We start from the raw sequence: 27,142 nt of genomic DNA, 5'->3' as shown, positions 1-27,142 counted from the left end.
ACCCCAAAAGGAACTCTGAATCTTCCCCCTTGAAGAGTAAGCTCGCAGTTGGTAGAGGAATTAAGCAAATCCGACATTGTAGAGAGACCCTGAAGAGTGGCAGCATGGGCAGACTTCTCTTCCACATGCAGGACACCTCTGAGCCATGACGAGACAAGTTGTCCATATCTGAAAACATCTAGTCCCATTCCAAATTTTTGCACTGGACAGGGAGCCAGGACTGGAATGGAAGTGCCTGGTGACTGGCCAGGGGGTTGGACTGACCCTGAGACCAGTGGCCAACAAGGGAGCTCCGTAGTCCTCCACCCAGGCGATCCCAGGTGCCTGCCTTCCTGAGAAGCTGATCGTTGGTACAGAAGTTTCTATCTTCTCCTCTTCCCAGAGGAAGGTTCCTGGGATGGTATTTGAGGAGGCAAAGACGTGGAAGGAGGCTGGGAGGAAGCATAGCCTGCCTGGTTTCAAGCTTACTCTCATGGTGAGGCTCCCACAGGCCCAGAAAAGCAGGGGGCATTAGAGACAGGTCGGTGAGGTCGGAGCACGTCGAGGATGCCTGGTTCTGAGCAGGGTTAAGAGTTTGGGCTCTAGCATCACATTTCTGGGCTCAACTTGTAGCTCTGCCACTTACTGGCTGCGTGACCAGTCAAGTTTTTTAATTTCTCCATATCTCACTTGCCTCACCTTTAAAAGGGAATAATGGACTACCTATTTCATAGGATCACGGGAAGGATAAAACAAATGATTCCTGTGAAATGGCTTGCAGTAATAAATTCAATGCTTCTTAGCTATTCTTGTTCCACGTACAATCCTTTCTCCTGCCTCTGGGTGAAAGCACATGTCTGTGCTTCCTGCATTTTTCCATGAAGGAGATTCCAAAATTACAACCTGACAATCTGAAGAATATCCAAAACATCCCTCACACATTCTGGAGGAGTGGGCATAGGCATGGGATCACCCAGTGGCGCCTGGCAGTGAACGTCGCGCGCTGGGCGAGCCCAGCGGCTGAACATCGTGCGCGCGTGCAGGACCACACATAGGAGGATCTACGTGCGTGTGCGCGACCGCCCGCCGGGAGGCCCAGCGAGTTCAGCGGGCTCAGGTTAGCGCCGCGCAGCTGTGGGCGAGGCAGAGCCATTGTTCCGCAGGGGACCAAGCCCCCCGCGCTCGCCGGGGACGGAGGCGGGGCTTCATCAGGCCCCTTTGTTCCCGACCCCGGGTTTGAAGGCACGACTCCCCTCCCACGCGTCTCTGGGAACGGGGAGGCAGGACCGAGTCGTGCTTAGTGATCGCCCCCGTGGCTTCCCCACGGTTTCCTGTGAAACTTCCCCAGTGCCCATCCATTCGCAAAGTGCCGAGACCAGTCCTGGGCTGGGACCCAGCCTCCATTCCCGGCCCGAGTCCTCTCCCTCTTCCGGAGAGACAGATCCCGAGCACCTCCGAGGCCGCAGAGTGCCGGGCACAGGCCCAGCGTCCGGTGGAAGAGAAGCCGAGCGGGAGAGAGGGAAGGGAGGGGGAGCGAGGAGCTCGCGGCAGAGGGAACAGCAGATTGCGCCGAGCCAATGGTAACGGCAGGACGAGGTGGCACCAAATTCCCTTTGGCCAATGACGCGCCAGAGTCTACAGAAGCCCATTAGCATTTCCCCAGAGGCAGGGGCAGGGGCAGGGGAGCCGCGGTGTGTCTGCAGCATCCAGTTTTTGCGTCTCCGGCTCCAGCACGCCTCGCCTCTCTGTCCCCTCCCCTCTCCCTCCCTTGCGGGGGCACCACGGCGAGCCAACTCCGCGCACTTTGCCCCTTGTTGGCAGCGGATAAAAGGGGTCTGAGGAAATACGTGACACAGTCACCCACTCCAGCTCTAGTATTTAAATTCCCAGCCTGCGAAGATCCCTCACAGCGGGTCGGGTCTGGACACAGATCCAGCGCACACCGCGAGGGAAGCTTCCGACCGCAGCGCCGCGGATCCCCGCGCAAAAGCGGGCTTGGGGACCGAAGTCTTCCCTGTGTCCGGGCTGTCCCGAACTCTGCTCCGCAGCCTCAGCGCTGGGAAAGTGATCCCAGCTTCAGAGAGCCCAGATGCCGGCCCATTTGCTGCAAGAGGAGGTGAGCGTCCCAGCAATGGCCCCCAGACCGCGGTCTCGCCGGCTCTGGCTGGGCTTCGCGATGACTCGGTGCGGGAGAGAGTTGAGAGCACCGCGGAGGACATAGCCGTGTTTTGCGAGTTGTACTGCCTTCCGTTTGTTGGGAATGTGGATTTTAATTTGGGGACTGGGTTCCCCAACTTTTGTTTCTTAAGCTTTAAGGAAAAATCTGGTCGTGCCAAGACCTTGATGTGTGCATGTGGGTTTTGCTTTGTGTGGTGGTAAGGGTGCCAGTGTTTTACTCCTTCTTCCCGTTGTTCCGTCACCTTGAGGTTTCCCCGGCCTCCCCAGTCTATCTGCACAGTTCCTGGGAACTTCTCTCTCTGCCGTCTGGGGTAGACAGCCCCCAGGTAGCCTGGGTATTCGGGCAGGGTCTTTGCCCATACTCCACCCTTCCCCCAGCTTCAGTGGGGAGTGAAGTGGCCCCTGCTATCTCCACGTGTCCTCTCCAGCCTCCTCTCTCCTCACTCCCGCTTCCTCTCCCCCCCAGATCTCTAGCTCCTACACTACCACCACCACCATCACAGCGCCTCCCTCCAGGGTCCTGCAGAATGGAGGAGGCAAGTTGGAGAAGACTTCCCCATACTTGGAAGAAGACATCCGCCCTGAAATGAAAGAAGACCTCTATGACCCGAGCTACCGGGATAAGGAGGGCCCAAAGCCCAAGTTTCAGTATGTTTGGAGAAACATCATCCTTATGTCTCTGCTACACGTGGGAGCCCTGTATGGGATCCTACTGTTCCCCAGCTGCAAGATCTACACCTACCTCTGGGGTAAGAGGTCCCCTTGTCCTCCTCACCCAGTAGCCCAGGTCTTCCGCTCTTTTAATAAGGTAGCATCTTACATAGAGCAGAGGCACCCACGAGCCCCTCCGGGCCCAAGTTTTCTTAGCCATTCCTCTGCCATGGCCTGAGAGGCTGAGTGGGCTGGGAACACAGCCTGCGGGGATTGGGATGCAGGACTGTCAATTCTGAGGGTCCTTTAATCTGGGTGTTGAGGAAGGAGCCCTGAAACCATGTGCTCTGGGCTTTGAAGTGAGTAGACCTGTGTCAGAGAGCCAGCGTTGCCTGAAAGAGATTTTCTGTTTCAAGTCATTTGCTTGTCAGCTTGTCCCAGCCCTGCTAGCCCCCAGGGAATCAAGACTCTTACCTGGGAGTCATGGGATCATGGGACTAGACCAGTGGCTTAGGGGGGACATGCTGAGCACAGTCGTGGGTTCGCTGGAGAAACTGCTCCGGAAGAGAGTTGGTGGAAGAGGGAGGAATGGAGAGATGCTTATCCACAAAATTATTCTGCCCTGACCCTTGGCTCCCTTATTGTACAGAATGATGAAGGCTCCTGGACAACCAAAGTTACACAGATGTACTACCCTATGACCCCACGTAGGTCTCCAGGGAACTGTACATGCCACTCAATGAAATGTCCTTAGAATGAAATATGGTTGAAGAAATGTTTCATGTCTCACTCCACATCTAGCCTGCTCCAGCTCTTCTCTCCTGATGCCAAGAAGTCCCTACTTGCCAGGGACAGCCAGGCCAGGCCAGAAAAGAGAGACCTGAACAGCCGTGGGCTTGAAGCTGCTGCAGTGAAGGAGAGAGTCCCCAGTTTGTCCCTGGCCTGCCCTTAGCTCAGCTCTTTCAGGGATCCATGGGTATGGGCTGATAGCAGGGCCCTGCCCCCTGGATACACACATGCGCTTTGCAGGCATTTGCACCTCTGCCACCATAATCCTGGCTTGGGAAGGGGGGAACAGGGAGCTCTAAAGCCCCAGGGGCCCCACATTGCCACTCTGAGGGTGATGAGCCAGAACTCCCTCTCCAGAAAACAACTTTAGGGTTTTCAGAGCAGTCTCAGGTGTGGGGTGCGTGCTGACAGCTACACTCTTGGAGGGTAGTTATGAAGAAGAGCTGGTAGGCCAAGTTCTAGCTGATTCCCCCTGAACCTCTTTGGTCTAAAGGTGGTGGGATCTGGTGCCTGGAGCTTTGTCTTCGGAAATCCCTTTGGTGCCACAGACGGAGAAACGCAACTGGGTGGACCTCCTCTCTTGTGATCTCAATTTTTTCCTGGTACAAACTGAGGACAACAGGACTTTTTCAGGATTACAACAAAGTTAGTGCTCATTAGGTTACATGTGTGTCGTTGCTGTGGGCAGCCAGGTGCAGGAAGTCAGTTCCTCTGTTCTCTCACCCGTCTGAGAACCCAGCAAAAACTCAGCTGCATCATGCAGAATCCAGAGCGGGGATAAGGATTCCCCAGGGAGGCTGTGGGCTCCTCTCTCCAGCCCTTCTCCCAAATAGACGAGTGTCATGGGTAGTTTTGTCACCTGCGAGTGGCCCCCTCCCCCCCAGCCTCAGTACTCCCTGTAGGCCTCGTGAAGCGTGGAGTTTGGCCAGGCGGCGGCTGCTTGCTCCTCACCCTTGGCTGCTAGTGCAGGGGCAGAATGCTATCCCCAAACCGAGGCTCACCCATACCTTTTTGATGTCCTGCCCATGGGTGTGTGCTGTGCCTTTGGACAGAGAAACAAGGCACCCAGAGACTGGATGGTGACTTGTTTTACTCCTGTCCCCAGGCCCTGTGGTGGATGGCTTAGCTGACCGAATGATCAGCTTGATATGGGGTTATCAGAACTCCTCTGTCTTAAGGAACAAGACAGGTGGGGGGAGGATCAGAGGCTCCACCTTCAGGGTTTAGGAGCTTAGCTTCACCTTTTCCTGTTTTATTCCTAAGGACAGTGTTAAGTTAGCAACTGGTTGTGATTCCAGCATTTCTCATGCCTCTGAGCAATTTTGAGAGCCTCTCAGAAGAGCCCTTAGGGGAAGGTTGAAGAGAGATCTCTGGCACCACTGAGAGCCAGGGGACAAAACTTCTCAAGTCTCTTAGGGCCACAGCGATGAGATTTTCTTACCCATCAATTTGGACATTAATAGAGAATGAATCTCCAACTGACAGAAGGCCTCCCATGTGACAGACTTGGAAGAGCTGATAGAAAAAGGCATCAGAGTGCCTGGGTTCTTTGCGCAATTCCCTGTTAACACTAGAATATTGTGTGCTTTCTGAGTCCCCTTGCCAGAGACATCTGTGGCATGAAACAACCTCAGGAGCTTCCTTGGTTCTGAGCTGAGAGCTTCTGCTTTCATGCCCAAAGCCATTTTTCTTCCTTCCTGGTGATTGATGGGCTATGGCTCAACTGTCATGTTTCCAGGTGCAGATATGGACAGATACTGCATCTGGGAAGATGTCACCACATGACTTGAGGCCAGTAAGTCACCTGAGCCGTAATCACAGTGCAGAGGCACTACGGATAGAACTCTCATTGGAACAGACTCTGGCCACATGGCTCTCCTCGGGATCCTTAGAGGAAGAGGATAGGGAAGAGGAAGACAGGGTAGGCAGAGGAGGGGGCTGTTAGGAAACTGGTGTCTATGGCTGGAGAAGAACACAGGACAATTTGTTACAATGTGTAGTGCCTCCAACTGCAACTAAGTTCTGTGGCCACTGAGGATCCTTTGTTTCTAGCTGTTTCCCTAGGATTGAAACATTGTCAACAGTCACCGCTTTACCAAGGCCTCAGCCCGGCCTCCTAGAGCTGCTGAATAGAGGACGAGGAGCCGGCTCCTCAGCCCACTTCCCGGTTAGAGATTAGATCTGGCACCTCCTGAGCCTGAGGGCTTCCAGGAAGGCAAGGCAGGACATGTCAGGGTGTTCCACCGATGGGTCTGAGCACATCCCGCCATTGTCTAGAATTAGCCTTGCCGGAGGGAGTATGGGCTGACAGGGACGTGGAAAGGAGGGACACAGGAACTTGTCAAAGCTGAAGACATTGTATAGTTAGGTCTTAGGTACAGGGCGAATTTTCCCTTGATATGGCCACACTGCCTGTTAAAATATTGAAATGCTTTTGTACCAGTTGGAAAAAAGCCACAGTTCCAAGCCCCACGGAGTATTTCCTAGAGCCTAAGGCTCTTTGAACTGGTCAGTGCCCAATGACAGCCTGGCTGTTAAATATTTGACTACCACCCTTGCTTATGGGTGCTGAGCTCTGCAGGAGTAGTCTGTGGTCCTTAAAACCTTGTGGATGGTTAGCTGACGGTCCGAGAAGGTGGGACCTGGAGTAACGTCCCTCACAATCAGGAACGACAACTGGCTGGGTGGTGAGAGCCCTCTACCGCAGCCTACCTTTCTGAAGCTCCTGGCTCTCCTTAGCTTATTTCAGCTCCTAGATGGAGAGGATGAGAGGCAATGGTCTTTTTCAAGTGGTAAAATCGAAGAGGCCTAAGAGACCAGGGTATCCCTGGAGTTCAGGGTAAAGCAGACCCTCCCCTGAAGCCTAAAGAACGCAGACTAGAGAACGTCACGTGAACACTTTCCCAGATTAGTGACTCCCCCGCCTGTCTTCTCCTGGCAGTGGCTTTCTACTATTTCACCAGTGCCCTTGGCGTAACGGCAGGAGCGCATCGCCTGTGGAGCCACCGGACTTACAAAGCTCGGCTGCCCCTGCGTCTCTTCCTGATCATTGCCAACACGATGGCCTTCCAGGTAAGAAGCCAGCTCTGCTCAGCTCTTTTTTCTCCACTCTATCGATGATCCGGGGGCAGAATGGGGATCAGCGCCTGCAGAGCAGCAATACCTGGACGGCCATTTTACTGTCCCCTCCCGCTATGGTCACTTCAAGTGCGGGCTCAGGGCTTAAGTCCACAAAGCATGAGGAGACTTCTGAGTCACTGGAAAAGGGAAATAGGAGATAAATAGGAAATGCTTTCCGTGTAGAGGATTATTTTGCTCCTAAGGTCCCTCTGTTATCATACAGTCTGGCTGTTTTGGTCTTTCATCATAAGGGGCCACAGTGCATAAGCCAGGAACTGCCCTTGGTTTCCTAGGCAGACAATGGACAATAAATTCACTATTTTGGGTGAATATCTTAGGACTCGACCACAGTGGGATTGAAGCTGATGTTTCACAGATTCATGAACTCTGCTGCTTTCAGGTAATAAGAGCAAACACTTTTATGGTGCTGACTATGTGCCAGGCACTGTTCTAAGCACTTGACACAGAGTACCTCCCTAATTCCTCAGGAGAGTCTTAGGAGGTCTTAGGAGGTAGGTACTATGATTTCCCCCATTTTAAGATGAAGAAATTATGTCACTGAGAGGTTAAGTAGACCAACACTGGGGTCCTATATTGGGCTGCCAGACTGGCTAAGTCAAGTACTGAGGTTTGTTGAGGCAGAAAGTTTATAGCAGAGATAGAATGAAGGGAATTGGAGAAAAAGAATTCATAGTTAAGTGGTAGCAATGAGCAAAGGATAGCATTTGGGGTGGGGCTTAGCTTGGAGCAGGAAGCAAAAAGAAGAAAACCAAACTGGTCTCCATTTTCATGGCACGATCCCAGGTACTTCCCACAGTTGCATATCATCTGTGTCGTAGTACTTTATACCTTAAAGCCTCCTGATGTCCCTGTGGGCCAAAGGGAAAGAAAAGATATTGGCATGTCCTTTAAGGGATGGAATGGGTCCCAGAGGAACCCAGAGGTCATTTGGAAATGTGGTCAAGATCATGCTTTATATGCCTGGCCTTGAGTTGTGTGTCTTTTACTGAGGCATTGGAATGGAGCTCCCTGCAGCTTCATCCACAACTAGGACCCTAGGACACAAAGCTGCCTGCCTCATGTTCTCCATGCCCAGGGGTTAGGCATCCCATGAGGACCTTTTCCAGCATTTCTTACTTGAAGAATTGAAATGTTCTTTCCTAATAAAACTATCTGAGCTCTGTGTGATCTGCTTCTATTCTGTCCACCATATAACCTTCAAGAGGAAGCCTTCATGTGGTCCTGGGACTTTAAGTTGCTTTCCCACTTAAGCTTCGGTGGCACGTTGAGGGGAGAGGAGGCAACTCCCTGACTCCTCCTTTGGAGCCCTGGCTCCTGAGTGTTTTGTGAGGTTGGGCTGAGAGTCCTGGACGCTTGAAGCTACCTATCCATTGGAATTCCCTTAAGAGGGTGTCTCCTCAAGCCTCCATTTCCTTTCTCTCTCCCTCCAGAATGACATTTTTGAATGGGCCCGAGATCACCGTGTCCACCACAAGTTTTCAGAAACAGATGCTGATCCCCACAATGCCCGACGTGGCTTTTTCTTCTCTCACGTGGGTTGGCTGCTTGTGCGCAAACACCCAGCAGTCAAAGAGAAAGGTGCTTTGCTAGAGTTATCTGACCTAAAAGCCGAGAAGCTGGTGATGTTCCAGAGGAGGTGAGTGAAGTGATGATGGAGCTGGGCACTTGGGGTCTGGGGAGCCCCCTTTATTCTCCTGGGACTTAGAAACATAAGCTGAGAACTTACTGGGTTTGCGTGTTCAAAATCATAATTTAAAACCTTAATTTTTAACAGCCCATAGCCATAGACTATTGCTCTTTCTTTCTCTCTGAGCTATCTTTAATTAAACCAATTAAATTCAACAAATGTTTATTGACCTAAGACAGTCATGGATACAAAGATGAATGTGTCATAGTCCTTACCTTCAATAGTTTGTAGCCTGTTGGGTGGAGGGAAAAGCCAAGTATCTGAATAACTATGATACAAGGCAAAATATTTTCTGTGCCAATGAGAGGCACAATGGGGAGGGAGATTGCATAGTGGGGAACATCAAGGAAGGACTTATGAAGAAAGAAGCTTTGGAATCCACTGATGGATGGAGATTTTCACAGGTGTGTGTGGGGAGGGACTGTGCAAACAGAAAGAAGAGAATGAGCTAAAGCATGAAGCACGTCCTAGGAGCAGAGTACTTTTGCTTGAAGTATAGGGTGTGGTGGGCAGTAAGACAAGAAACAGAGATTGATGCCATTCTTGTGGAGTCTTAAAAGCAGTCTTAGGATTTAATTCGATAGGCAATAGGAAACATTGAAAGTTTTTTGAGCAGGAATGTGGCATAGTCAGAGGTGTGCTTTAAAAGGTCGTTCTCAGAACAGGTGAAAGAAACCATCATCCAAAGAGATGAGAGGCAGGGCCACAAGTTGGGAAGTAATGAGACTCCATGCTAGGAAAGCAGTGGCGAGAAGGGAAAGGAGTTGGATGCAGGGAAAACCAATGAGATAAGAGTATAAGACTTGACCGCTGAAGGGATGTAGGAAATCAGTTTCCTTAGAAAGACATTGGCCTGGTCTACGTTTGGGAGAATGAAGGACGGGATAGGGCCTCCAGAGAGATGGAGACCTGCAGGCTTCAAGGCCCCGTACCTCTGAGGAAGAAGAGGAAGGATTAGACGGTGGCTGGCAGGACATGGAGGCAAGACCCTAAACATCAATTCTGCAAAGAGCACTGGCGGGAAAGAGAATGGAGCCCGGAGGCAGAATGGAATAACAGCCTGGGAAGGACAACTCAGTTATTATTTTGTAATTTGGACCTCGTCTGTCTTACCAAGAGGGTATGATGCTATAGTAAAAAAGAGCGATGGGTTTAGAGTCAGGAGACAAGCAGTCCAATCCTTGCTCCACCCGTTCCTCGTGGTATGATCCTAGAAAAGTCATTTCACCCCTCATGATCTCAACTAAAAAGTGAGATAATAATACTACATTCTCAAAAGATTTCCCATCCCAATCCCTCTTGCTCTGCTGTCTACCACACTGTACTCATTGTAGAAGGAAAAAGACAGCCCAACCCTGTGATGGCGGAAAATCAGGTAGTTCTGAAAGCCCTCTCCGTTGACTTCAGCCTGTCGTCTCTCCGTGCAGGTACTACAAACCCGGTGTCGTGTTGCTGTGCTTCATCCTGCCCACACTTGTGCCCTGGTATTTCTGGGGTGAAACTTTTCCACACAGCTTATTTGTCGCCACTTTGTTGCGTTACGCTCTTGTGCTCAATGTCACTTGGCTGGTGAACAGTGCTGCCCACCTCTACGGATATCGTCCTTACGACAAGACCATTAACCCCCGAGAGAATATCCTGGTTTCACTGGGAGCTGTGGGTAAGTCAGCAGTCCACAGCAAGACCACATCTAGTGGTCTGCTGGTTAGGGTATTAAGCTAGCAGCCAGAAAAACCAGATTAACCTGTTTTTATGACCTCTATCTGTTCCCACTCTAAAACTAAGGGGCAATATAAGAAAATCTTTGAGAGTCAGGCAACAAGTATTACGTAAAAACGGAAGGGTGAAAACTAGCAATGCCTTTATCTCCTCACTATATTCAGATGGGCCATACTTGAGTTGTACGCCAAGCCTTATTGCTTGGTGATGCCAATAGGAAGGACATCAAAGCAACTGTTGGTGGCCCTTTACTACCACCTACCACTCTTGTTTTTTGTCTCCTGTTTTTCTCTCTTCCACCTCTATTCTGTGTGAGGAACACCCGCACTCCTAATGTGGCTCAGGGAACCCCCAATAAAACACTTTCGTTCCAAGTACCTGCTCACTGATCTAACACTGATTATTTCCAAATTTATTTCTCTCTCTCTTTCTGGTCCCAACAGGCAGAGTCTAAGACAACAGGGTTCTACCATCTGACTCTTTTTTTTTTTTGTCACTCTTCAACTAACTGTAGACTTTGATGAAGATCTGGAATTAGTTTTCCTTAAGCAGACGCAGTGGCATCTTCTTCCTCACCAGCGAGCAGTGCTATCGCTCATGCAGTACATGCAGGCAGCCTCACCGCTCCACATATTTCTGCGCACCATGACCTAACACTCACTTTTTTCTCGTTAAAATCTTCCTTTATATTCTCAACCCTGACCATCTTTGCTATCTGTACTAAAGGCAATTTTCCCATCTCTTAACTTTCACGCGTCTCCCCCTCCTTTCAGGCACCTTCTACCACTGTGCACGTTCTTACTCTGAACCATGTTTGAAACAAATCACCTAGGCTGTAGAAGTCTGAGATTTTCATAGAAATGGAAATTTCTGGAATGAGATTTGTCTTGTTCCTGCCAATGGATCTATAGTGGGCTTCCCAGCTCCAGCCTGTTTGTGACCATCAGTTCAGAGTGGCTGCCAATGTTTGACTGTGTTTCAGTCATTTCTCCTTCCTGGCTGCTCCGCTCCCTTCTCACCTCACCCTTTGTTCTCCTGCAGCTCTCTCCCCAGCCATTCTAATCTTTTTCTTCTTGAATTACCTCCCCCACAGTCACATGCTCATCTTCTGTCTGCCGGAGCTGATCTCCTCCCTTGAGCCTTTCTAGAGCTGTTATCTCGCCCTGGTTGCAACGTCTTGTCCTTCTACCCATTCACCTTCCTCCTCTTCTTTTCTCTCTTGGCTATGTGTGTATCTGATTCTGTTTTAAATCTGATAAGCGTAGTACTTGTACAGAGAAAAGCCACTTATGGAAATTAGCAATCCTCTGTCAGTACCTTTCGCCTTGGGGATATGCCATCCTCCTACTCAATTCACATTGGATAATCAGGTGTCGGCAGAGAGAGGACATACTTTGCGGTGCTCTGGATGGTGTCATTTAGTTTGCAGGACTCCCTTCACTTGCTTGTTATTAATATCATTACTACTCTACTAGGGTTCTTTTATCTTCAAAGGGCTCAACGCACTCTTCTGACCCATAGTCAGATGCATGATCCATTGCACCACTGGCCCTGTATTTCAGCGCACTCTTTTATTAGCTGTTCTTTACCCGACTTTCCCCAGCCTCATAAGGGTCAGGATGGTTGTTGTTGAATGCAGTTCAGAAAGATGAGTTCTGCCAAGGGTTGGAGAACTCTGTCTGTGGAGCTGACAGAGCTTTACCCATTATAGAAATTATCCTGAATCCAAAGTTTCTTGGTCTTTCCTCTATCCAGCAAAGTGAACTGCTCATCTCAGAGGTTAGAGGGAATATCTAAGCATTTTGATTCCTTTTCCCTCAGAGAGCTTCTGTTTTATCAGCATCACCCCCCACACCAGGGTCCAAGCTCGAGGAATTTGAAGCCAGAGCAGTCCACACTGAACCAGCAGTGGCTGAGGAACTCAGGCCCTGGGCTGGGCCTCCATTCTTCTGACTGCTGGCTGTTGCTGCCCAGTTCTCTTGGTACCTTCCACCCTCAGAAGACAGTACCAGTGCAGTGGGGAAAAGTGTACTCCTTCGCTCACCTTCATAAGAAACACAGCAAAAGTTCTTCATTCTGGACTCTCCTCTCCCCACCCTAACTGATGCAAGCACACATACACACAGAGCCTTTAGGGTCTCAGATCAATATTTATTAAAGTTCCAGAGTTTTCCAACCTGAAATCCATTCCCAGACGTAGCTCTTTCTCTCTAGTCATCCTCTGAGAGAAACTGCAGTCCTCCCACAAAGGCCCCCAGAGAGCCATGGGTGACCAGGGTCTTCCAGATTGTTTCTTAAGATGCCTCTTGGGAAATCTATTTGGTTCAGAGTAGAAGAGACTGGATTCATTCAACAACAGCAGGTTTTTACTAAGTTTAAAGTACTTTGCTAAGGTAACTGACGTGCCAAGATCAGGAAGACAGCAATCCACAGTGTAGCACCGTAACTTTTCTTCTTGCTTTTATTCTAGGTGAGGGCTTCCACAACTACCACCACTCCTTTCCCTATGACTACTCTGCCAGTGAGTACCGCTGGCACATCAACTTTACCACATTCTTCATCGATTGCATGGCTGTCCTCGGTTTGGCTTATGACCGGAAGAAAGTATCCAAGGCTGCCATCTTGGCCAAGATTAAAAGAACTGGAGATGAAACCTACAAGAGTGGCTGAGTTTTGGGTCCGTTAGGTTCCTTTTCCAAGAGCCAGCTGGGCAGAGGTTTAATGTTCTGTTTATTAACTACTGAATAATGCTACCAGGATGCTAAAGGTGATGACGTTAACCCATTCCAGTACAGTATTCTTTTAAAATGCAAAAGTATTGAAAGCCAACAACCCTGCCTTTGTGATGCTAAGCTGATATTCTTATTTCTTCTTGTATCTTCTCTTTCTTCCAGCCCCATCGTTCTTCTCTTTGCTTTGTTCCTATCATCTTCCTTTCTCTTCCCCGCTTGGTGCCTCCCAAGCAAGCAGCTGGCCAGTCGTTGGTGGGTATCCAGCTTCCAAAGCTTAGATTACCTTTTTATAGTCCAAAACTAGTGGTCTTTGCCCCAGATAACTCTTTCCTTGAGCTGTCCTGAGCATCAAGGTAGGTGGCTCAAGCTAGAGATACGACAAAATCTTCTGGGAAGGCCCCTATTAATTATCTTCAGCCCAGGCTTTTGCTAGATGGAATGGAGAAATAACTTTATTTGGCACGAAGCTTCTAAGGCAGGTAAATTGTCAGGGGAGAGAGTTAGCATGCATGGTATTATTAAGTAAGGATGGGGTGAGGTGGGAAACAAGGCAAGAAGCTCCTGCTGTGATCAGACACACAGCTGCCTGCCTATTGAGGACTTCAGGCCCCACCGCACAGCATGCTTCCTTTCTCTCCTGACTCTGCGTAGGGAATGGCCGTGGAGCTTGGCAATGGTAGAACACAAAAGCAAATCTCAATGTCCCAATATAGCTTAGGCTGGGGATAAAGAGGAAGCATTTAGTTTGTAGGAAAAGTGCTCTCTGGTGGGGAAGGATTTTTTTTTTTTTTCCTTTAATAACAGGAAGATTTCTTATTTCCTATAACAAGAAGTCTTGAGGTTGGTGTTTCCAGAATTGGTGAATCTAGCAGCTCGCAGAATCATCAAAATTCTTTCATCTTTCTGCTCTGCCATCTTCAGGATATTGGTCAGCTGCTGTCATAGCAATAAGATGGCTGCAGCATTTCCAGACATCCAAAAAAGGAATGCCTTGGTGGGAAGAGTGGTGAGCATAGCTGCCTTCCAAAAAAGGAAGGATTTTAGGAGGTGGAGTTGTGTCAAATTTAAAAATATATATACATATATACTTTGCTTGGAATATTAAAATATTTCACTTAGAGTATTTCCCTCTGAAAAGGAGGTGCTTGAGGAAGAGGAGGAATTAGATGGATTGTTTACTTTCCCCTCACTGCTGGACAGGAGATGGAGAGGTTGAGGGACAGGGTCTGTAGGCAGTTCCTAAGAGATAACTTTACAAAAGAAGGGCTCTGAGAACACATTGCCAGGGGATTCAGAGGTTACTGAGTAAGCTATTGGGTGTCCTAATATGGAAGCTGGTTACACAAACAAGTTAGATGTTAAGTTCATTCATTCCAATTTCTGCTGGGAATGAGTAAAAACCAGAAGGCTCCTTCTCCGTGTCAAACCCCTTCACTCATTCCTTCTCTGTTAGCATCTAGTCTAAAGTATAGGACTGCCTGCGGGGGTGAGGTAGGAATCTCTTCACTACCCTGATTATTGATTCCTGGCTCTACCCTATCTGTCTATTTTCTCCTACCGGTTCTATCTCCTCCCTGGTGTTTTCTTCTTTCTCTGGACAGGCAGCCTCCTTTGTGTGTATTCAGAGGCAGTGATGGCTACTGCCATCGTCCAGGCAACTCCCTCTCCTGCAGACAGAATGCTCAGGGTCATTGAACCACTGTTTCTCTTTATAAAGTTGAGCTAGCTGCCACTTTCACTTGGCCTCCAGAGTCTCTCCACCTACACCCCTGTGCTCCCCAGGCACACTGATGACTCAAGACAAGGCTGGCAAAGCCTACTGGAAACATCCCTGGCACAGGTGCTCTCACTTGTGAGGCACAGCCAAGCCAAATGCTTGCGTTGTGCTGCTGAGCCGGCCACAGAGCAAAAGATTTGTTTTTGATCTCCTTTGCCTGAGTCAGAACTAGAGAGCATGCTGGATGCCCTCTGCTTACTCACTCAGCCTGCCCAGCCTGAGTCAGTGCTCCCAACTGACAGTGCAATGCTTGTAGAAGTAGGAGGGAGCCAAGTCTTTACTGGGAAGCACAAGAAGCAAAGGCAGGTCCCAAAGTGCCTCATGCGGAAGGAGGCCCCGTTCCCTGGAGCCAGGGTACACTGCAGAGCTTTGGCTGTGACTTAGGATCTGAGATGCCATGAACTTTGCTGAACAGCATCTCTGTTTAGTAAACTAACCAGCATTCCCTACCACACAGCCTAGGGCAGACAATAGTGTAGAAGAGGTATGAAAAAAGACAACATCAGTGTTTTGAGAACCTTGGACCACTCCTGTCCCTGTACCTCAGTCATCAGGGTGGAAGCCTGGCTTTACTCTATTCAGACTGGAAATGCACAATACCAAATGCTCTGTCCACTGTTGAGCCCCAGTGGTGGAAGGGGGGGTGGCCTTTCTTCCTGTATTAATTGAATAGAGGCTACAGGGGTTAGGTTGCACTAAAGGCATGCTTGTCTTCTGAGCTGTTGCTCTCAGTAGAAAAGAATCCAGTGGAAGAGCTCTGTAGTTTAGATCTGTTGACCTGTGTACCTACCCCTTGGACATGCCTGTCAGGTAGTTTTAATTCCACAGGTCATCAGATACCTGCTTTATAAATTATGAGCAAAAACGACTTTATCTTTCTATTCTAATCGTCTTCCATGGATCTGATCCATACCATGACCCTACACTGGATGGGGTCGGCAGGCTGAGGGCCCCAGGGTTTGTGTGGATGTGTAGGTAGGGGCATGTCTGCTGAGTAGGGAACACTCTTCAAGATTCCAAAGCCAAATTCAATTGATACACTAATGATCCAGAAACTCAGATCTGATAAGTCAGAATTTCTAACAGTCCTTGCTTTGTGGATATGCTGACAACTTATGTGGGTGCCTTTCATCTTTCCGAATTGGTGTTGCCTATGAGCCTGCTCTTGCTCCCTCTGTGGAGCTCCTTTGCACCTGAGAGCCTACAGAAGTGGGTGGTAGAAACGGGGCCCTGGCTGGAGAATTATCAGTATAGCTATTTGCTGGAGTCTCTTCTGGGCTTCATTTTGGAAACTTAGGGCTGTTTTTATTAAGTGCCCACATTTGATTGAGGGTGGAAATAATTTGAATGTATTTGATTTATAATTTTTTAGATTAAAAACTGGTTGTAGCATTTTAAGTGGAATCTTTTTCTCCTTGGTTTGCTAGTATCCTGAGTGTATTCTCTGTAAGTGTAGCTCAAATGGGTCAGCATGAAAGGTTAAAGAAAGCAAGATGTCAATGTTACGTGGGTGGTTAAGGCCAGGGCCTCTCCTACCACTGTGCCACTGACTTGCTATGTGACCCTGGGCAAGTCACTTAACTATAATGTGCCTCGGTTTTCCTTCTGTTAAAATGGGAATAATAATACTGACCTACCTCAAAGGGCAGTTTTGAGGCATGACTAATGCTTTTTATAAAGCATTTTGGGATTCTTCAGCAGAGGAATTCTCTTAAGTCCTGAGTATTTTTATAGAAGCAGTATCCACCACGAGCTTGTGTCCACCGTGAACCATGTGTCTTGGATGCTATCATTAATCTATATGGTTCTCTCTGAGAGATTGAGGAAATCCATTGGATAAGTGGTGGATAACCAGCCAGACAAAATTCAAGAATGTGTAAACTCTTTGTCACGGAAGCTTACACAGGATACTTTTTCCTTGATTGGGTGGGATTTTTCCCTTTTTATGTGGGATAGTAGTTATTTGTGACCTAAGAATAATTTTGGAATAATTTCTATTAATATCAACTCTGAAGCTAGTTATACTGATCTGAGATTGTGTTTGTTCATAATAAAAGTGAAGTGAATCTGATTGCACTCTGTCTGGGAGTTTTTTGGCTGTGATTCAGTCTCCTGGGACTTATCTCTCTGGTCCACCACCCTATCTATGACCTGTTCCTCTACCTTTAAGAGTGAAAAAGAAGTCAAAGCTCCCATGCCTGACTCATACCCCAGTGACCCGCCCTGCCCTTCCTAAGGGTAACTTTAGGTTAAACTCAGCCTTGGCAGCAGGAAACCAGGAGTCTGCTGCCATTAAATCAAACATTTACACCAGCTGGCACCCTGGCCCTGGGGAGATGCCAGGTCTCTTGTATGTCACATGGTCACATGGACCCACAAGAGAGATCCTGAGAGGAAGAGAGCAGCAGGAGAAACACTCTGAGAAAGCAGTTCTTTACCTTGCCCCCAAGGCTGTTCAGTCCAGGTCATTCCTCCAAAATGTAGTCCCTCCTGGCAATAAAATAGCTTTCTGAAGATGCTGATTAACAACAGTGGAAAGATAGGAAAAACAATCCCAGGGAACGTTTGTAAATTCCTGGACTAGAGAGGGTCTCATGATCATAAGGCAGGAAAGGCTTTACTGAGAATCCTCATGTGGAAAAGAGAAGGTGGACTTTTTACAGTTGGAAGAAACTCCATCTTCCACAGGGGCCACCTTGACAATGTGAGGTTTCTAAGAGTTCCCTGGAACCAGCTCACTTCACTTTCTAGTGTAAAGTTGCCCTCCCCTTGGACAAAAAGCAAGATTCTCTTGGAATATATCTGAGCATCCAAAGTCAAGTCTATATTTACTGAGGTCTTGCCAGACAGTAATGTAAGTTGATGGCAGCCTTTTCTTCATCGATTAATATCTGGCTTTTCACCCTGTTCCCACGGTTTTATTTAAAATGTTCAAGCTGGACTATTTTTTCAGTTCTATAACTGCACTCTCTTTGCAGGTTTCTGCTTTGTTTCCCATTAACTGGCATCCACTTTAAACAATTGTTCCTCACTCAGCTCTGCTCCGTTTCATTTCCTCCTGTCTTATGCCTGGCTGCCCTCCCTCGGATTAAATATACTTCTATGCTTCCACCAGACAATTTGTATTTTGTATATTATTTTCTCCTGGGGCTGTTTTCTTATTCTTATCTACAAAAGTTTCAAGAAGGAAGAGGAAAGGGGAGAGCTCTCAGAGCTTGACCAATAGGTTCAGTTGAATTTAAGATTGAAAGAGAACGGGAATAAGTAGTGAGCATACCTGCAAGGGGGAGCTGTAAAACAAGAGCTGGGGGCAAAATAAATGAACCCTTGTTTTTGCCATGCTTTGTATAGGGAGGTATAAAGAGGTTAAGGCTCTATTTAATAATCAAGATTTAACCATGGGACAAAAAGATAAAAAGTAACAAGATAATAACGGAGAAGAGCATAGAAATAAAATTCCTGATGTCCAGTGGCCATCAGTTTGCTCCCTCTTCCCTAAAGGAAGAAACAGCCTAGTTCCTAAAACTGTCCGTCAGGGTAGAAAATGAAATAAAAGGCATCCAGACAGGAAAGGAAGACGTAAAACTCTCTCTGTATGCAGGTGACATGATTTTGTATATAAAAAAATCCTAAAGAATTCACACAGAAAACTTTAGAGCTAATAAATTCAGCAAAGTTGCAGGATGCAAGATCAACATACAAAAATCAATTATATTTCTATAAACTAGCAATGAACAATATGCAAACAAAGTTTAGAAAAGAATTCCATTTATAACAGCGTCTAAAAGAATAGATAAACAGGGATAAATCTAACAAGAGAAGTGCATAAGAATGGTAGATTTTAAGCTACAAAATATTATTGAAAAAGATTAAAGAAGGCCTAAATAAATGGAAAGAAATCTGATGTTTATGGATTGGGAGACTTAAGTTGGTAATACTCCCCAAACTCATCTATAGATTCAATGTAACCCTTATCAAAATTCCAGCTGCCATATCTTTTTACAGAAATTGACAAGCTGATCCTAAAATTCATTTGAAAATTCAAGGGACCCAGAATAGCCAAAAGAAACCTGAAAAAGAAGCACAAAGTTGGAGGACTCACATTTCCTGATTTCAAAATTACTTCAAAGCGTCAGTAATCAAGACAGTGTAGTACTGGCATAAGGACAGACATATACATTGATGGAATAGAACTGAGAATGTAGAAATAAACCCATCAATTGATTTTGACAAAGATGTCTAGACAATTCAATAAGGAAAGAATAGTTTTTCAACAAATGGTATTGGACAACTGGATATCCACATGCAAAAGAATGAAGTTGGCCCACTACCTCACATCATATACAAATATTAACTCAAAATAGATCAACTAAAACTATAAAACTCTTAGGAAAACACAGAGGTGTAAATCTCCATAACCTTGGACTAGGCAATGGTTTCTTACATATGACACCAAAAGTATAAGCAACAAAAGAAAAAAATACATTGGACTTCATCAAAATTTAAAAATTTAGGCTCTAAAAGATACTATCAAGAAAGTAAAGGGGCCAGCCCCATGGCCTAGTGGTTAAGTTCAGCATGCTCCACTTCGGCAGCCTGGGCCCAGTTCGAGGGCATGGACGTACACCACTCGTCAGCAGCCATGTTGTGGTGGTGACCCACATACAAAACAGAGGAAGATTGGCACAGATGTTAGCTCAGGGTGAATATTCCGCAGGAAAAAAAAATTTAAGAAAGTAAAAAGACAACCCATAGAATGAGAGAAAATATTTTCAAATCATGTATCTGATAAGAGATTAGTACAGAATATAAAAGGAACTTTTACAACTTAACAATAAAAAGATAAATAGCCCAATTTTAAAATAGCCAAAGTATTTGAATAGACATTTCTCCAAAGAAGATACACAAATGACCAATAAGCATATGAAAAGATGCTTAATGTTATTAGTTCTCAAGGAAATGCCAATTAGAACCACGATGAGATACCACTTCACACTCACTAGGATGGCTCCAATCAAAAAGATAGCTAATAACAAGTGTTGAGGAGGAGGTAGAGAAATCGGAACCCTCATACGTTGCTGAGGGGAGTCTAAAATTATGCAGCTGCTTTGGGAAATAGTTTGGCAGTTCCCTAAAAGGTTAAAACCTAGAGTTACCATAAGACCCAGCAATTCCACTCCTAGGTATATACCCAAGAGAATTGAAAACATATGTCCACACAGAAACTTGCACATGAAAGTTCATAGCAGCATTATATACTATATAATGTAATAGCCAAGAGATAGAAACAACCCAAATGTCCATCAAGAGATGACTAGATAAACACAATGTGGTATAGCCATATAATGGAATATTATTCAGCCACAAAAAAGAATGAAGTACTGGTATGTCTACAACATGGATGAACTTGGAAAACATTCTAAGGGAAGGAAGCCAGACACAAAAGACCACATATCGTGTCATTCCATTTATATGAAACATCCAGAACAGGCAAATCCAGAGACAGAAAGCAGATTAGCGGTTGCCAGGGGATGGGAGCAGGTAATGAGAAGTGACTGCTAGTGGGTATGGGCTTTTTGGGTGAGGAGGAAAATGTTCTAAAGTTAGATCATGGTGATGGTTGCACAACCCTGAACATGGTAAAACCACTGAATCACACACTTTAAAGGGCGATTTTATGGTAGATGAATTATATCTCAATAAAAAATGCGTGAGAAAAAATTGTCCTCTGTTTTAATGTTTTTACCATTAATTGTAAATAGCGGAGATTCAAATACAAATAGAATGAAAAGAAGCCCTCCATATGCTCTAATTATATAGTGATGTGGTCTCCGTTCTCAAACTACAAGGAGACAAAGACACCAGCCACATGAGAAAAGGCAGCTGCTGTAAACAAGAGGCTCTGGGATGATATTCTCGCAACACCAAACGCCTTGGAAAAATCTATATACCATGTTCTACATTAGTTAAACGGGGTTAAGGCCACTGCATAAACACAAATCTAACAACATTTTAATGCAGGAAATCCAAGTTCTGAGTCCACCAGACCTGTGGATGCAATAACAACCACAACAACATTGACTCTAGCCAAGCACTGTCCTGAGCGCTTGACAGAGCATTGTCTCATTGGATTGGAAGCCAATGTTATTATTACCCCGATTTTACTGATGAGATAACTGAGTTCACTTGGAGAGAAAGTAAGTGGTGAAAGTGTGAGTAATGGTGCCATGATCCAGCTCCAGAACTATGGTTATTAACTACTTTCTATATTGGGTGTGGAATACATGACAAACTAGATAAGCCCAGAGTGTGTGTAATCTCTCATGTATTCAAGTATATGCCCGGTGATAATTGAGTTATCCTCAGAGGCAAAGCCTCATTGCAATGCAGGAAGCTGAATTTATGCAAAGTTAAACTGTAGGCACATCCTTTGTTCCAGAAGAACCCAACTCACTCCACCTCGTGACCCATTTTAACATTCAACCACACGTGAGTTTTAAGTTCTCTTTTCAAACCGTGGAAACATACCTGACACTTCCTCCTTACTTTTCTAAACCCTACTCCACTCTCTTCTCTTGTCAGATTTTGAGATCCTTAAGGGCATCTTCTTTTAAGAATGTCCTCTGCACCTAAACAATCAGTGCTTGATAAAATTATTGAAAGATCTCATGTTTTGTTTTAAATTCTGTCTCTGTGACAAACTGTGTGAAATGTCACAGGGAAGGAGTGGTAGTCTGTGACCGGTAGTTAACTTTCTACGCTACAAGCAAAGCGCTGATTCTTGTATGCTGACTTCGGGGCAAATGCCACAGGCCTTAATTGCAGGCTCCAAGGAGCTGAGATTCTATACTGGGGTTGCTGGAGGCAGAGCCTTCCTCTTTTCAAGACCCAGGCCTGCCCCTCCCCCACCCAGTCCTGTCCAGCCTGCTACACCCAGGCCACAGAGAGCTCACAAAGGCCAAGTGTCTGCTGTGCTGACTCACAGAGGTTCCCGGTCCGGGCTAGCGCTGTCTCAGAGGGGCCAAAGGGGCCTTCTCCTTCCTGGCCATTTCCCATAGGGGCAGTGAGTAGCCAGGCCCATGTCAGGCTTTCAAAAACTTTGTAAATCACTAGAGGAAATGAGTAATGAGAGGAGAGTGAAAATGAAAGGCAACAGAGGGTACAGAATTGCTCATTACTGTAGTCCTATGCCCTTCTTAGAGCATTCTGGTCGGCAGTTAAGGATTCACCCCTTAGTCTTTTTGTTTGTTTGTTTGTTTGTTTCACATATATACAGATATTTAATCGAACTAAAATTTGCATAACATAAAATTAACCATTTTAAAGTGAACATTTGGTGGCATTTAGTCCATTCACAATGTTGTGCAACCAGGACCTCTATCTGGTTCCAAAACCTTTTCATCACCCCAAAAGGAGACACTGTACTTGTTAAACAGTCACTCTCCATCTTCTCCCTGCCCCCAGCCCCTGGCACCCACCAGTCTGCTTTCTGTCTCTAGGGATCTACCTGTTCAGGATATTTCATATACATGGAATCCTACAATATGGGACCTTCTGTGGCTTCCTATTCTTAGCATAAAGCTTTCGAGGGTCATCCACATGGTAGCACGTAGCAGTACTTCATTCCTTTTTTTTTTTTTTTTGCTGAATGAATTATATTCCCTGAATGTATATACCACAACTGGTTTTTCTCTTCATCTGTTGATGAACATTTGAGTTATTTCCCCCTCTTGGCTACTGTGAATAGTGTTGCTGTGAACACTGGTGTAGAAGTATTTGAGAACCTTTTTTCAGTCCATTTGGGTCTATACCTAGGAGTGCAGTTGCTGGAACATATGGCAATTCCATGTTTAACTTTTTGTGGAACCACCAAACTGTTTTCCACAGTGGCTGCAGTATTTTACATGCCCACCAGCAGTGTGTGAGGGTCACCGTTTATTCTTAACACGCCTCATTTGTTCCTTTCCTTCTCCCTATTTCTGAGAAAGCCAGTCCCCGAATCCCCTTTCCCCTGGAGCAGAGGGTGGGAGAAGTTGCACCTCTGGTGGAAAGACTATCCTCAGGCAAAGCTGAGCAGCAGGGATCCCTCTGGCCTTATCCTGTGCAACCATTCCTGCCTTGTCTACAGATAAGATCCTGTGACCAGGAACAGGCGAGGACAGGCTCCTATCGACCTGGGGCACACCCTCTACAGCCATTTATGTTACCTGATAAAACTACCCTCCTAGCGCTCGCCGGTACCTCCGTCCTCGCACAGAGCATTCCATTAAACCCACTTAAACAGCCGAGTGCAGAAAGGAGGCAGCTCTATGTGGAAGCTGCCAGCCTTGGCTCAGATCTGTGGGCGGGGGTTTAACTGTCAGCTCAAGCTTAAGATCTCCGAAGACACAACCTCTAGCCTTGTCCTGCCCAGCCCCCTCTGCAAGAGGGCCCGCCTGTCCTGGGCAGCGCTGGTAGCAGACATGAATGGAGAGGAAGAGCCTCCCTCCCCGCCCCCTCTCACCGGGGTTACTGCCGGTCACAGAGCTATTTACATTTACAACAGCCCAACAGCGCCTGACGAAGCCGGAGCCAATCAGCAGCCTCCAAGCTTGTCTGATCCGTCTGCTCCAATCAGGAGGTGCTATCCAGACAGCCTCTCTCTCTTTGAATCACAGGTCGGCTGTCGCCTTTTCTGGGGAGGGGAGCCTGACTCAGACTCTGCTCTCCTGGACCTCGGTCTGCCCTTCTCTGGAATGGGGAAAATACTGAAAGGCCGTTCGGTCGGGGAGACATTTTACATAGGAATGGAAACCACTGTTCCTTAAAGCCAGCACAGATCCAATGCTTTTCTGCTGTGAAGAAGTTTCCCCTCCCTCACTGCCACCCTCTCCCTAACTCATGATTATTCATATGGGCTCTTAATCCACAGCTGCCTTTCAGGTGGTGTCAGACCTTGCTAACCAGGACAGGCCAGTAGGCAGAGCTAATTTTTATCCTCGTCTGCAGTAATGCAAATACCTATCATGGAAAAGGCAGAGAGCAGAGAATCAGCGAAACAGCCTAAAGATTGGATACGCACAGGGTAGAGCAGAAGCAGGAACGTGTTCTGGAATGTTCCTGGCTGACGTAGTAACCTGAGCATGAAGGAGTGAGAGAGTGGAAGGGAAAAGTGGAAAGCTGGCCTTGAAACCCTCCCTGGGAAGTTTAGACTTGCTCTGTAAGTGACATGGAGCCGTCAAGTAGTTTCAGGTTGGAGAGGAAAATTATCTCCTCTGTGTGTCAGAAAGTTAGCTCCGGTGGAAACTTAAAGAGCAGATCAAAGGAGGCCCAGATAAGGGTCTGGAAGACCAGTTAGGCGGTCTAAGGACCTAAAAATTCAGATAGTAATGGTGGAAATGAAAGGAAGGGAGCAGACTGAGAGGCATTTGGGAGTCAAATGAATAGCAGTTTATTGACTGGATATGTGAGGGGAGGGAGGAGAGGAGCCAAAAATGACTTTGAGGTTTCTCTCCTGAGTGATCAGAAGAGTCCCACCTCCACCAACCGAAATATGTAATGGGAAACAAAAAAGGAGAGAGAGAGAGAAGCAGATTTTGGAAGGGAGTTCAATTTTTGACATGTAGAGTTTGAATTACAAGAAGATTATCCACATGGAAATAATACCCAGGCCACAGCAGGGAATAAGGGGGTCTGTGTTCAGAAGAGAAATAGAGGTGAGATCCAAAGAGTCTGTGGTGAAACTAGAGAGAAGATTGTTCACCTAGGAAGGGATTACTGAGTAAGACGATTCAGTGACAGAACCTTGGGAAGTAGCAACGCTTCACAGGTAGAAAGAGGACAGAGAGTTAGCAAAAACGACTGAGAAGTATCAGATATGTGAAACAAACAAACAAACTCGAGTAGTGTAATAGAAGTAAAAAAAGAATTCTCCGAAAAGGGAGCAGGACATGGTAAAAAAAAAATAGATATCTGACAAAAGAACATTGGTAAATAAATTATGAAACATACATTTAATGGGCTTCTATGCAGACATGAAAATTGTGTTGTAAAACTATATTAATTGCCATCAAAAGATGTTCAATACATCTTGTTGAGAGGAACATTCAGGTTAAAAAATAGTAGGTACAAAATGATTCCATAAAAGATAAATTACATATATGACTGCAAAAGAGCATGAGGGAACTTTTAGGGTGAGGGAACCGTTCTATATCTTGATTGGGGTGGTAGTTACATAGCTGTATACAATTACCAGAAATCTTCACTGTAATGCCTTTAAAAAGAAAGGAAAGGGACAGTGGATGGTACCTACTTCATAGGGCTGTTCTGGGAATTGGATGGCACAGTGCCTGGAACACAAGGAGGGCTCAATCAGTGGAGAACGGAAGGGTAACCCAGGAGCGCTGCATGGAGGAGGTGAGACTGGAAGCAAGGCCTGGAAGGATGAGAGAAGACCTCATCTAGCCCTCCAAAACAAAGCCAAAACCAAACTAACAAAAAACCCTGGAGCAGTCCAGACGAAAAAGAAAGTGGGAGAAATTGAACACTTTTAGAAGTACTTTTAAACTGAAAACGGGACGATAGATAGGGGCTGGCCCACTGGTGCAGCGGGTGAGTGTGCACATTCTGCTTCAGTGGCCCAGGGTTTGCCAGTTTGGATCCTGGGTGAGGACATGGCACCACTTATCAAGCCATGCTGTGGCAGGCATCTCACATATAAAGTAGAGGAAGATGGGCACGGATGTTAGCTCAGGGCCAGTCTTCCTCAGCAAAAAAGAGGAGAATTGGCGGCAGATGTTAGCTCTGGGCTAATCTTCCTCAAAAAAAAAATAAATAAATAAATAAAAAGGGAAGATATGTGAGGGGGCTTGGTAGCTGACTTAATATATGCCACAGAAAAGGAAATAGATCTATTCCTTACTGCTCTGGAGGGTTGAATAAAGGAGTGAAACTATATGGGAATGATAGTATGGCTAGGGCTGGGGTGGAGCTGATTTTAAGTCAAAATAACTTGAGCTGTTACGAAGTCTTGGTAGGAGTAAGCCACCTCTCACCAGATTTGTTCAACCTGTCTGAGATGCTGTCACAAGGTTCCTTTATGGGGTAAGATACTGGACTAGATCACCTTGAAGGTTCCAACTTGCTTTAAGACTCTGTGATTGCAAGTACATGAAAACCCTTTCCAGGACAGTAAGTTAAGTTTTGTTCTTTTCAGTCTGTCGTATGGATGTCAGCCTTGTCTCTTTTGGTTGTCCGGCTGTATCCCATCTCTTCATGGTTCCAAGCACATCCATTCAAGCTATCTTTATGACCTGGAATGGATGAGCTTAAATTGATCATATCTGGCTGATAACCACTAATTGCGTTTATAACTAGGCCTCTGGTAGAAATTTAATTGCTTGGTTTTAATATGGATTCACATTATATTTCATATCTGTGCCACTCATTTGGCATCCCAAGGTACGGTGGAGATGCTGTTAGACTGGGAGTCAATAGGCCTTAGTTTCGAGCAGTGGTTCTGCCACTTACAAGATGCTTGACTTTGGGAGAGGCGTTGAACACAGAGGTTTTCAACATGTGATCCATGGGCCCCTGAAGATCCCCCAAGAAACTTTCAGGGGATCTGTGAGACCAAAATGATTCTCATAATAATAATAGTAAGCCTTTATTTGTCTTTTTTCATCATCATGTTGACATTTGTACTGAAGTAAGGGTGGGTATCTCTTCATACCTTGACAGGAATCAAGGAGGTAGCATGAAACCGTACTAGTGGTCATTGTACTCCTCACTGTCATGCACCTGGAGGGAGTTCAGTTTCACTTAAAAGTATTCTTGAGGGCCGGTGGGGTGGTGCGGCAGTTAAGTTCGCACGTTCCGCTTCAGCGGCCTGGGGTTCGCCGGTTTGGATCCTGGGTGCAGACATGGCACCACTTGACAAGCCATGCTGTGGGAGGCGTCCCACATATAAAGGAGAGGAAGATGGGCACGGATGTTAGCTCAGGGTCAGTCTTCCTCAGCAAAAAGAGGAGGATTGGCAGCAGATGTTAGCTCAGGGCTAATCTTCCTCAAAAAAAAAAAGTGTTCTTGATAAAGAAGGACAATTATTAATTGCATTAAATCTTGACCATGGAGAACATGTATCTTTAAAGTTCTGTGTCACAAAACAGGAAGCACAGTACGCATACAGCACTTCTGCTGCATTTCAAAGAACGATGGTTGTCTTGTGGAGAAGCACTGCACCATTTTAGCTGTGAACTGAATTAACCACTTTTTTCCTATAACATCGTTATTTTTACTGAAAGAATGACTGACCAACTATGGATATTTAGAGTTGAGTATTTGGCACACATTTGCTCAAACATTAGTGAAGTGAGATTGTTACTTCCAACTTGCAATATTTGTTCCAACGATAAAATTTGAGCTTTCAAGAAAAAAAGTTGAATTTTGGAAACCCTGCATGTGGCACTGAGTTTGACAGCTTCCTGGTAATTAAAGACTCATCTGATGAAA

The 27,142-nt window shown here is 46.4% G+C and overlaps 1 protein-coding gene across 1 annotated transcript; it reads left to right on the top strand.

Moving 5' to 3' along the window:
- The first annotated feature begins 1,056 nt into the window (after positions 1–1,056).
- On the top strand, positions 1,057–16,724 carry SCD (stearoyl-CoA desaturase). The gene is made up of 6 exons (XM_008537599.2): positions 1,057–2,095; positions 2,624–2,906; positions 6,539–6,669; positions 8,169–8,374; positions 9,853–10,085; positions 12,615–16,724. Exons 1-6 carry the CDS (start codon positions 2,069–2,071, stop codon positions 12,812–12,814), a joined length of 1,080 nt encoding a protein of 359 aa, XP_008535821.1. The 5' UTR covers positions 1,057–2,068; the 3' UTR covers positions 12,815–16,724.
- The last annotated feature ends 10,418 nt before the right edge of the window (positions 16,725–27,142 follow it).

This window comes from Equus przewalskii, chromosome 1, assembly GCF_037783145.1.
Source record: "Equus przewalskii isolate Varuska chromosome 1, EquPr2, whole genome shotgun sequence".
Lineage (NCBI taxonomy): Eukaryota > Metazoa > Chordata > Mammalia > Perissodactyla > Equidae > Equus > Equus przewalskii.
The sequence above is the reverse complement of the archived record's forward strand: the minus strand, read 5'-3'. Positions and strand labels throughout refer to the sequence as shown.

Excerpts from the sequence above, each read along its gene's own strand:
- SCD (XM_008537599.2), top strand. The coding sequence starts at position 2,069 with ATGCCGGCCCATTTGCTGCAAGAGGAG. Across the intron at positions 6,670-8,168 it reads CCAACACGATGGCCTTCCAG|AATGACATTTTTGAATGGGC; the intron begins GTAAGAAGCCAG and ends CTCTCCCTCCAG. Across the intron at positions 10,086-12,614 it reads GGTTTCACTGGGAGCTGTGG|GTGAGGGCTTCCACAACTAC; the intron begins GTAAGTCAGCAG and ends CTTTTATTCTAG.